The 11,738-nt window shown below is 42.2% G+C and overlaps 1 protein-coding gene across 1 annotated transcript; it reads right to left on the bottom strand.

The window, feature by feature from the left end:
- Nucleotides 1–8,178: 8,178 nt before the first annotated feature.
- Nucleotides 8,179–11,442, bottom strand: LOC146377513 (myelin-associated glycoprotein-like). Its single transcript, XM_084944898.1, has 4 exons — nt 11,025–11,442; nt 9,872–10,153; nt 8,434–8,694; nt 8,179–8,356 (listed from the first exon to the last, which is right to left on the bottom strand). The coding sequence occupies exons 1-4, from the start codon at nt 11,425–11,427 to the stop codon at nt 8,262–8,264; spliced, it is 1,041 nt and encodes a 346-aa protein (XP_084801024.1). The 5' UTR covers nt 11,428–11,442; the 3' UTR covers nt 8,179–8,261.
- Nucleotides 11,443–11,738: the final 296 nt, after the last annotated feature.

Here is an 11,738-nt window from a genome sequence, read left to right as displayed (position 1 = left end):
CAACAGATTTTTACAAAGAATTCTGGACAATTCTGGCACCAGTTTTTCACAGGATGTTGCAGGAAATCAAAGAAAATGGTAGACTACCACCAAATATGAACTCTGCAAATATCAGTCTCTTACAAAAACCAGGCAAAGACCCTGTATATCCCTCAAGCTATCGTCCAATATCCCTTATTAATGTAGACCTTAAAATAATCTGCAAAGCTCTCTCAAAGAGATTAGAGAAAATAACCCCCCTTTTAATTCATCCTGACCAAACTGGTTTTATAAAAGGTAGGCACTCATCAACAAATACACGTAGATTACTTAATTTAATAGACTACTCATGCAGTAAAAACACTGAAACCATAATATTTTCTTTAGATGCAGAAAAAGCATTTGACAGAGTTAACTGGAAATTTCTATTTGCAACTTTACATAAATTTGGTTTTGGACCCTGTTTCATAAACTGGTTAAAAATATTATATAACTCCCCAACAGCTTGTGTCAGAACAAATGACCAAACATCCTCCCGCTTCTCTCTTCTGAGGGGCACCAGACAGGGATGCCCACTCTCCCCTTCACTGTTTGCAATTTTTATTGAGCCATTAGCAGCAGCAATTAGACAGGCTACAACAATTAAGGGCATAAAATGTAAGAATATAGAACATAAAATCAGCCTTTATGCAGATGATGTGTTACTTTTTCTCCAAAACTCACAAACCAATATCTCTGGGGTAATTGCATTGATAAATTCCTTCTCAAGTGTCTCAGATTATTCAATTAACTGGTCGAAATCAACAGTTCTTCCGATTAATTGCTCCTTCCATAATTCTTCTCCTTCCCCACTGCAATGTGGAAATATAAAATATTTAGGTATCAATGTCTCTCCTAAACTTTCAGAATTAACTAAATTAAACCACATCCCACTTTTAAAGACAGTAGAAGGCGACCTGGCTAGATGGAAATCTTTACCCATATCACTCATGGGAAGGGTCGCCGCTATAAAAATGATGATCTTGCCAAAAATAAACTATTTATTTTCAATGATCCCAAATAAGCCATCACAAGATTGGTTCAGATCTCTAGACTCGTACATTTCTAAATTCCTTTGGAAAGATAAACCCCCACGTATCAACTTAAAAACACTACAAAGGACCAAGGATAAAGGAGGATTAGATCTGCCTAACTTTAATCACTATTTTTTAGCCAACAGGCTTCAGTTCATCTCTAGATGGTTTAAACACACCTTCTTAGATGAACCTTGGATAGATGTAGAACAGGCACTATGTAATAACCTAGAAATTTCAGACCTACCATTTATCAGCTCAAACATCAAACGACATGAATGCTTTAAAAGCATCAATATTAGCTCTTCTCTGACAGCATGGTGGGAGTTTCTAAAAATGACAGAGTCTTCATTAATCCCATGCAAACGTACACCTATCTGGAACAACCCGGACATATTACAAAACAATAATATGATAAACTTTTCAGATTGGAGTTGCAAAGGAATTAAATACTTGGAACATATATTGGAAGGAACAGACTTTATTTCGTTTGACAGACTAGTTATACAATATGGGATCAACAAGAAACGATTTTTGGAATATCAACAAATTAAATCCATAGTAAAAAAGAAATTTAATCCCAGTGAAGCTGAATTACAAACACCACCAAGTGTGGTACAATTTCTTAGTCTAAAACCCCCCAAATTATTGTCTAAAATATACAGAACACTTTCTAAAATAGATGAATCAATATCCCTTCCTATTGCAAAATGGGAAGCAGATTTATCAATCAACTTAGACCCAAACCTTTGGTCTCAGATATGCTTAAAAACCTTTCAATGGATCAGAAATCCCAGTTTGCAATTAATACAATACAAAATATTACACAGAGTGCACTATACTGGTCATAGGATGTTCAAGATGGGCTATACGCCTTCCAACAACTGCTCACACTGCACAGCAAATACACCGGACAATTACATCCACGCTCTTTGGTTCTGTCCACCAGTTCAGAAATTTTGGCGTGAGATATGTGAAGACTTATCAAAGTGTCTGAAATGTAACATTCCAGCCTCCCCTTTAGTATGCTTGCTGGGCAACTTGGATGAGGTCACTGCAGAAATAAACACAGCCCACGTTGTTTTTACGGCCCTATGCATTGCCAAGAAAATGGTCCTCATTAACTGGAAAAATAAAAATAATCTTAATTCTAACCAATATAAAAACCATCTAATAGATCACATTAGTCTTGATACAACCTCTGCCATCACATTTGATCAATCCCTTTGGGCTCCTTTGATCGGCTTCATCACCTAGTGGGGGTGGGGGGTCATGGTTTGGTCCTGCCTTCGCTATTGTGGTTGATGTGGGGGTAGGGACGGCCTTAGGGCGTCTGGGGAGTCCCTAGGGACGTTTCCCTGGAGGGCCTAACCTGGGGGCTGTGGCCATGACCTGGTTAGAAGCTCTGGGGCTCTTGGATGGTGTTTTCCTTGTGGCTGCGTACAGCGGAGATGGGGGAGGGTCTGTGCTGGCGGACGTTGGTTACTGGCCTGGTAGCTTGGCTGCCCCTGGGAGGGTCCGGGACGGGCGTGGAGGCTTGGGGGTCTGGGGGTGCTCCGCCCCCCGGTCTGGGGTGCTGGCCGGGCCTTGGGGGCTTGGGTCCTGGCTGTTGTGTCGCCGGAGCAGTGGGCGGGTGGGTGCAGGGGGGCTCAGCCCCAGTGCAGGGGACCTCTGGTGCATCGGCCCAACTAGGGGGCTCTCTAACTGGTGGGGAGGTTGTTACATCTTTGCAGGTGGTCTCCTCACTACAGGAGCTCACTCTGCAGGTGGGGGGAGAGATATAGGAGAGGGGGAGAATGAACTCAACCTGGGTGTCTATTGTCTTGTGTAGTTTGGGAGATGATTGGATGATGGGGTGGGTGCAGTTTTCTCTGGGGTGGAGTCGGGTGGGCTGCCCCGGACTCTGTGGGGCTGGGCAGTGCTGCTGCTGCGGGCCCCAGTCCGGATGGGCCTGGGCCTCCTTGCCCTGGTGGGTTCCAGAGCGTGGTGGTGCCTACTGGGGTCAGCGGGGGAGCTGGCCCCAGGGAGGGGCCGCTTGCCCCTCCCTTTCTTCCCTCCCCATCCTCAGCTGCCTCCCTATTCCCGCTCTACCACACCCACCCACACACGCAGGGCTTGGGGTGCAGGTATGTCACCAGGGTGCAGGGGAGGCACTCCCCCTCTGTCCCCTTCTGGCCGCCTGTGCCTCAATTTTATTCTGCAACCTAGACATCCACATTACTCACACTCTCACATAACACATACATATAGGGCCTTGGGGGTGGGCACGTTTTACAGCATCCAGAGGATGGTCGTTGTACTCCAACCCACCTCTGGCGCTGGTGCCCTACCCTCAATTTTAAATGCATTTAGACACTGAGGGTTTTCGGGAGGAGCCGTGCTGCTCTCTGAGAGGAAGCTAGTACCATGCTCTCCTGAGTTTTAAATGCACTTTAGAACAGCACACAACAACATTACATATGAGCGGGCGTAGGGAGGTTTGAGGTCTTCACTCACCCCGGTTCTGTTAGCCGTCAGGGCTGGGGGGCTGGGAGGAGGTGCTGGCCGTCGGACTGGGGTCTGGGATGCGGGGCCTCCCTGCTACTGCAGATAAGGAGGTGGTCCGCTTGCCTCCACCCCAGAGAGAAGGGTTACATCTCCTGGGTCTAGGTGCGGCTTGCCCCTCTGGGGGCGGGGGTACCTGGACCTGGGATATAGAGTATGTTTGGGGAGTGCGACTGTCTGTGCAGTGTCTATTTGTGTCTGTCTACACGTTGGGTGAGTGCCGAGTATTTGGTTGTGCATATGGGGGTGGGAATGCACGTCTGTGTCTGCGTGTGCCTGTTTGTCTGTGTCTATATGTCAGGTTGGGTCTTAGACTCAACCTCTCTGGGTACATCTCAGGCCCTCTAAAGTACGGAGGCCTATCTCCCCTCACCACACTCCCTGCCGGTGGCTGATGCCCTTAGACGTTGGTGTGTTGGTGGTCCTTGTCATCTGGGGCTGGGCGCTCATGCATGTACCGGCTCACTCCTGGTGGCCGATTGGCGGGGCCGGGCGCCTGTGGCCCGGCTGGGCTCCTTCCGGGGGGTGGGATGCCCTCAGGCCTCTGGCCTCTGGGCCTGAAGCTCGGTCCTCTCTGGCACAGCTGGCTGCCGGCGGAGCCCGCGGGCACGCCACTGCAACCCCCTCTGGCCTCTGCTCCGTAGCTGCGGGGTGACCTCTCGTTTGGGGCTCTACTCAGCTCTTCCCAGGAGGGTGGCACGGTTCCACCCCCCTTTGGTGGTCCTCCTCGGGTCCTTGTACTCTGGGGCCTCTGGATATCTGGGGCCTGGATCTCCTCCATACCTGCTTCATACCCTGGTGGACGGGGCTATGGCTCCCCACACTCCCTAGCAGATCGTTACATGGAGAAACCTTTGGAATACAAGCATGCTGATCCACACAGGTATGCACACAGGTGTACACACGGGTGTTCACAGACGCGGACTACACCTTTCTTGGCTGCTGCCTCAAAGCACATTGTGCGCTGTCTATCTTGCGTGCTGCACAATATCGTTTATTATTTAGTATCTACTGTTATCTACTGCTAGCTAGTTTATTGTGATGGTGCTGTTTTTATTATGTTGCTCTTTGTTGTTTGCTTTCTCTTCTGTTTTTTTTCTCCATACAGGTGATCCAGGCGTTTTGTTTGTTTGTTTGTTTGTTTTTTCCTTTCTTCCCCCCCTTCTCACCGTCTCTTCTCCCCTTTGGTTTTCTTTCTCTCCCTCTCTTTCTTTCATTCTTTCTCCCTGTCCTATCCCCCAGTCACGTCTGTCCCGTTTGTAGCAACCGAAAATAAAATAAATACATAATTATAATAAAGGTCAATCAAATGGACCAATATGGCAAGGCCATGATGATCCACTTGGTAAAATAAATCCGCTTGGCATCTTTCTTGGCCTTAAGACAACAATTCTGATGGCTAAAGATCCAAACGGGACACAAAAAAAAAACAAAAAAAAAAACCCAAAAAACTATGAGCTCGAAACCACAATCAGACCCATGGATAAATAAGGCCACTCCTTCAGCCAGACAAGAGCGCAGGAAGGGTGAGCGTAAGTGGAAAAAAGATGGGCTGCAGGTGTCTTTTCTCATGTCGAGAGACAGTCAGGACATTGTAAAAGCAGAAAAGCCAAAGTTTTTTTCTAATGTATCTAAGGTGAGATCATTTTTAACTTTTAAAAACTTTGAATGGGCAATTCATGCTTTTATTACATCCCAGCTGGACTATTGTAACTCCTTTTATGCTGGAGTTAGCCAGACCTGCATGGCAAGACTGCAGTTGGTCCAGAATGCTGTAGCTCGTCTTCTGACACGCACTAAAAGATGTGAACATATTTCCCCAGTGCTTGCCTCTCTTCATTGGCTCCCTGTCGACTTCAGAATTGATTTTAAAATGTTACTCTTGACTTACAAAGCCCTGAATGGACAGGCTCCCAGGTATTTGTCTGACCTCTTGCAGCCTTATGCCCTCTTTAGATCTCTTAGATCAAGTGATCTTTTGCTTTTAGCCATACCAAGGTCGAGGCTGGTTCATAGAGGCGATCGAGCATTTGCAGTTTTAGCGCCTAAGCTGTGGAATAATTTACCCCTACACATCAGACAGGCTCCTACTGTCAATCTTTTTAAATCTTATCTTAAAACACATTTGTATTTACTGGCTTTTAATACAGTATGGGAGTTATTTGTTAATTCATATTGGATGTTTGCTATCAATATTATAAGTTATTTTACTAGGTATTTTGTATTCTTGTACAGCACTTTGGTCAACGTTCCTGTTGTAATTAAATGTGCAATATAAATAAATAAACTATAAACTATAAAATGCTGCAGCAAGAGTACTGCCAAGGACTAGAAAGAGAGTGCATATTTCTCCTGTACTGGCTTCTCTTCATTGGCTCACTGTTAAATCCAATACCAAATCTAAAATCCCTCTCCTCACATACAAGTTTTTCAATATTCAGATCCCCTCTTATCTTAAAGACCTCATAACACCATATCACCCTATTAGAGCACATTGCTCTCAGATGGCTGGCTTACTTGTGGTTCCTAGAGTATTTAAAAGTAGAATGGGAGGCAGAGCCTTCGGCTTTCAGTCCCCTCTTCTGTAGAGGGACTGCAAGGTTTTGAATTTTTGTGCTTGGATTAATAATAATAATAAAAACAGTTTGGATTCGGGAAACAGACACACTCTCTACTTTTAGGATTCAGCTTAAAACTATATGCTTTATCTATTTGATAAAGCATATAGTTAGGACTGAGTTGGGTGACCCTGATTCCTCTCTTAGTTATGTTGTGACAGTAAGCCTATTACAGGCTGCTGGGGCCTCCTATTGTGGACTGAGTGTTTACTACGGCCCGCGGTCCATTTTTAATTGGCCCGCAAGAAATCTTATAAATACAATAGAATATGGCCCGCACTTCAACTTTTGCTTGAGTGTATTGCACTTCTTACTTTTAACACTAGGGGGAGCTTCTGTTGATCAAGGCAGTTGCTCCACCAAAAAGGACAATCACAGAAGAAATTTACCCCAAGCTACTACTGATGGGATTTCCGGCTCTTTTTAGAGAACTGTCTCTTTTGGCTCGGCTCACTAAAAAGAGCCGGCTCTTTCGGCTCTGAACCGGCTCTTCAGGTTGTTTTGTTGCTTTCATTAATTTATTATTAACAATAATATAAAATTATGCACAAAAGGAATTACAAATGTAAAAAAAAAAAGTGGTTTTATTTATATATGTTTATATATAAATATATGCCCGTGAGCTCCGCCGGCAGCCAGCTGTGCCAGAGTGACCGAGCCCCAGGCCAAAAGAGGCCGAGGGCACCCCATCCCCGAAGTGGCCCGAGCGAGCCCCTAAGCTAAGCCCAATAACTTAAATAACAAGCTTCAAATTTACCCGTCCCATTTTCCCCTTTATTGTTTTTTCTCTGTACTGTAAATCTTCTGTCTAAGAAGAAAGCTGAGGCTGCTGTTCTGAGAATGAGCTACCAAAGCTTTTTCTGAATAAATCAAGAAAGATCCATTTATGGAAAGCTGTGATGAAGGCAGTTTTGTCTTTAATTATATTCAACAATATAACATATTTGACCACTTTTAATAGATTTTTCTAACTTTAATACACTAAAGTTAAGGCTATATACCTGCTTTATTTTTATGTATGTGGCCCTCAGTGAAAAAGGTTTGGACACCCCTGGTTTACACCGTGATACACCATTCTGCATTTAAGCATTAATATTATTAATCACTGCCTCTGTTCCACTTGGTGTTGTTTATCCCTAAGTAAATTTAAGTTTTGAACAAGTAATTAAAATATTTAAAATATTGTATAATTTCTTGGTAATTTTGTCAAAAAAAAATAAAAATAAAAAATATTTCCCAAGTATCTTACATTTTGGGGCACAAGCAGTATTGTGGAGTATATAACTCCATATATACTCCACAATACTTATGGATAGCCTTCTATGCTATCAATAATAACAAATATTACTGAATGTAATTAATGAACAAAAATGTCATATATATCAAATCATAATAAAAACAGAAATTACAATTTTTTTGTAATTTTGTATATTTGACTAAACTTTATTATTAATCTTTCAAACTAGATCATTGGTCTGACCAAGAAAACATGAGTCATAGATTACAGACATATAGAAATATAACAGATTAAAAAAAAAAAAACCCAACCCCAAAACAACATTTTTCTTGACTCAACAACATGGACTGTAGTTGGTCTTCCACACAATACACATTGTCATATATTGACTCATCTCAAGCAATCTGCAAAGAGAAACACGATTAATTAACTCCCTTTTTATGCATGTACATTATGAATGAATCAATTAAGAAAGCATTGCTTATCCCTACATTGCCATAGACAGGATAATTTGCGTAAATGTCAGGAGAAGGGATATGCTCCCTGTTCTTTTTCCTGCAGAAAGGATGCAAAAAAAACAAACAAACATGTAATGTATTTACACATCTTTTAAAATCTTATTTTATCATGGTAGGATTTTGTTTGTTTGCAAACTGAGCTGAAGAATAATAAAACCTTTTTGTTCGGGCATTACAGAAGTTTGACAGGTCTCTCTGACTCTCTGGTGCTCTGAAAACTGTTGCTATATTTAGAGATTCTCATGCATGCATGACTTACTTGTTTATCTGCAATGATTTTGTTCATGACAACTTACCATTTTTTAACAACTCCCACTCCACTTCCTATCAAAATAATCAGCAAAATCCCACCTGCTCCAGACGAGATAAGAATATTCTGTATGTTGTCTGTTGACAAAGAAACCATGTTAAGTATTTTTGTAATGTAAAAATAGAGAGATCAATCCATCCTAAGTCTTTCTTACCATTAACAGGTAAAGAGAGCAAAATGTTGTCATATCCCACCACGCTGATTGCCAGGCAGTGCACAAACCTGAAAGACCCAAAGTCTGTCTGCAGAGTCTCAATAGTAACAGAGCCATTTTTCTCTGCTTTGCTGCTTTGCAGGACTCTGTCACCAAGAACAAAATGTACCATGCTGGGAGGCTCGGACTCTACAGTGCACTCACACTTTACCAAGCCGTCCTCTGAAGAACACTTTGAGGAAGTCTTGATGTCAGGGCCATCTGTGAGGACATGAAATAAAAATGGGAGATAGCCATGCATTTATTATGTATGTTTGAATGAAAAAAAGTGTTTTGTAATTGAATTCATTCTAGTGTAACATAACATGCATAACACGCTGAGGTGCAGGATCTAATTACCCCTTCTTCACTGATAGCAGTGCAGCACAGGGCCCCTACTGAATGTTTGGCAAACCTGATCTGGCCCACCAAAAGGCCGTCATTCTTTGCGGTATGTGGGCCATGTGTAAGTTGTGTGCAGCCACGGGCCAGTTGCAGACACACTGCTGGCCCTTTGCTGGGGCCAGAGCTGAACAGTGTCAGCCTAATGTGTACCTTAATCAAGCCATGTAATAACAACATGTGCAGTAACAAAATAGTGCAAAAGCAACATGACGAATCTCTTTTCAGAGATTACTCAATGTGCTCTAGACAAAATGTCACATTCACCCAATCATACACTTTTTCAACTGAGTGCTTCCTAACTACATTCATACACATTCATGCTCTTGACATGAAGAACGGAGGAACCAGGGATTAAACCACTAACTTCTGATCATTAGGTGACCCGCTCTACCTCTGAGCTACAGCCACCCAGTGGTAAACATGAGTAAACCGTCACTAGGTTGTGGATAAAGTGCACACTCACAAACCTGTCAAACCTGCATTTGAAACGTTGGCTACCATAGCAGTATAGTATTGCAACATGGCATTTGGGTCTTCTAACTAAAATACGAAAATAGGAACATAAATAGTGCCATCATTGCCAGACCTGGCCAACATCTGGCTGACATACACCCTGCCATGACACCAGTCAGTCAGAAGTGCCAGCTTGATGCCAGATCCGGACCAGACCTCTTTTCTATGAGCCTGGGCCACATACACCAAACCACAATCGGGCCAGATTTGGCATGCCATCACATAAACGGTGTCATCTACGCCAGGCCTGACCCATATCTGGACAACATACCACTTACCATGCCAGAAGTCAGCCAGCAGTGCCGGTTTGACACCAGATCTGGGCTAGACCTGTCTGCTATGTGGGTTACTGCACCTATTTTATTTGTTTGCTTGTTTATATTGTTTAATTGCAAAAAATACTGTATCGCCGATTTTGAATGCTTAAAAAAATGAGACTATTTACAGTGGTTGATACACTGTTAATGTACAGTATACTTACATTTTACTTGAAGTATCTTAGATGTTTCCTGGAGCAGACCATGATGGTATGTTATTTTGCATTTTAAAGGCTTGTTGTGATCAGAGCAGTTTGGGTGAAAGGTCAGAGTAGATGTTGAATTCCACTGGCCTTCATGAAGCTGCTGTGTTTGATCGTGCTGTTCTCCAGAGTGACTCCAGATGAAAGAAGGTGGATATGTGGGGCAGGAGTGAAACACAGAGCAGGATACAGACACATTCTCACCCTCCTTTATCTCCTCTTGCACAGATAAATTAGGTTGACCTGTGTTAACAAAAAAGATTATGATCATAAACCCGAACTCCATCATGATGGTAAGTATACTGTAATGCAGCGGTCCCCAACCCCCGGGCCTCGGACCGGTACCGGTCCGTGAGTCGTTTGGTACCGGGCCGCGAGAGTTGAGGCTCAAATGTGAAATGTATAGTTTTCAGGGTTTTTATCGGTTTTCAGCGTTATTTTGTTTTCGTTTTTATCGTTTACTCTGTTTTCCTGGGTCTTTTCACGTGTGTTATGAATAAATTTTCTTTTTTTCGGTACCGGTAGTAGTTTTATTTTGTTGTATTTATCCGCGACACCTTAAAGGCCGGTCCGTGAAAATATTGTCGGGCATAAACCGGTCCGTGGCGCAAAAAAGGTTGGAGACCGCTGCTGTAATGGAAATACAAGTCCACTTAAACAGTATAGCTGCTGATGAGTTTTTTGTTTTCATTTTTGCCCATTCTCTTCCATACAGAGACACTTAACATCTAAATCCAAATCACCCAGTTTGACAAAAAATTTGCTATGCAAGGTTTTACATTAAACTTAAAGTAAGTCATAGCAACAAACAGGGTTAAATAATACTGATTAAAAAAAGTGCTCTTGCCATTAAATCAATTAGCAATTAAAAAAACTGCTTTATTAAATCTTAGCTTTGAAGGAATAATTCAGTAAATTAAGAAAAGGCTGAGAAACAAAAATAAAGCAAAATGTTCTAGAGCATTGCACATTCACACTAAAATATTTATTCAGCACTTATCAATATAATAAAACATCACGGTAAAAACACTGGAAACAAAGAGATAGTTACAAGAACTAGAAAATGTGGTGCTATTGTTAATAGTACTTACTCACACTGACTAATTGTACTTACTCAATGAAATAGAGACTTTATCATTGATGTAGGAATACTGGTTGTAGTCTTTAATTTCAATCCGGAAATAAAAAGGCCATCCGTCACTTTGTTGAAGATTTTCAATCATCAGAGAACAATTCTTCTTGCTGAGATCTCCCAGTAGTTTTGTCCGATTCAGAAACGGATCCAAAATTTGAGATGCATTGGAATGACAGATGACTTGATCATTGTCATTGTACCAAATCCCTGTGAACTCGCTGACCTCATTTTGTGGACTAGGGAAGTCATAAGAACAGGGGATCACCACACATAATCCAAGGTGACCTTTCACTGAGGATGGCACCTTTACAGTCCAAGATGAAGCTTCCGTTGGAGAAACTGTAATAAAATCCACAGTAAAATTTGATGAAGTTTGCTTCATCAAAGTACAGGAATAAGACAACCAGTGAAAGAAGGAGACATTAAATGCATGGGAAAATACAGAAAAGATCATTTAATACTCACAAAATACTGGACAAAAAAGCAAAGCCATATGAAAAAAAAACTGTTTAAGTCTACATCTTGTGAGAAATAAAGATTACAGATAAATTATCCATACCTTTAAAGAAAATGCACATTACGAACAAAGACAAAGACCACCGTAATGTCATCTTTTCTTGTCACTGTTACACACTCACATTTGTTGCTACTTTCATTTCCTTCAGAAGTGTGACTTCTGAGTCTCCAGTCTGC

Source organism: Perissodus microlepis, chromosome 11 (assembly GCF_051167445.1).
Source record: "Perissodus microlepis isolate ML-2025 ecotype Zambia chromosome 11, ASM5116744v1, whole genome shotgun sequence".
In the NCBI taxonomy this organism is placed as follows: Eukaryota; Metazoa; Chordata; class Actinopteri; order Cichliformes; family Cichlidae; genus Perissodus; species Perissodus microlepis.
This window is presented reverse-complemented; position numbering and strand designations above follow the sequence as displayed.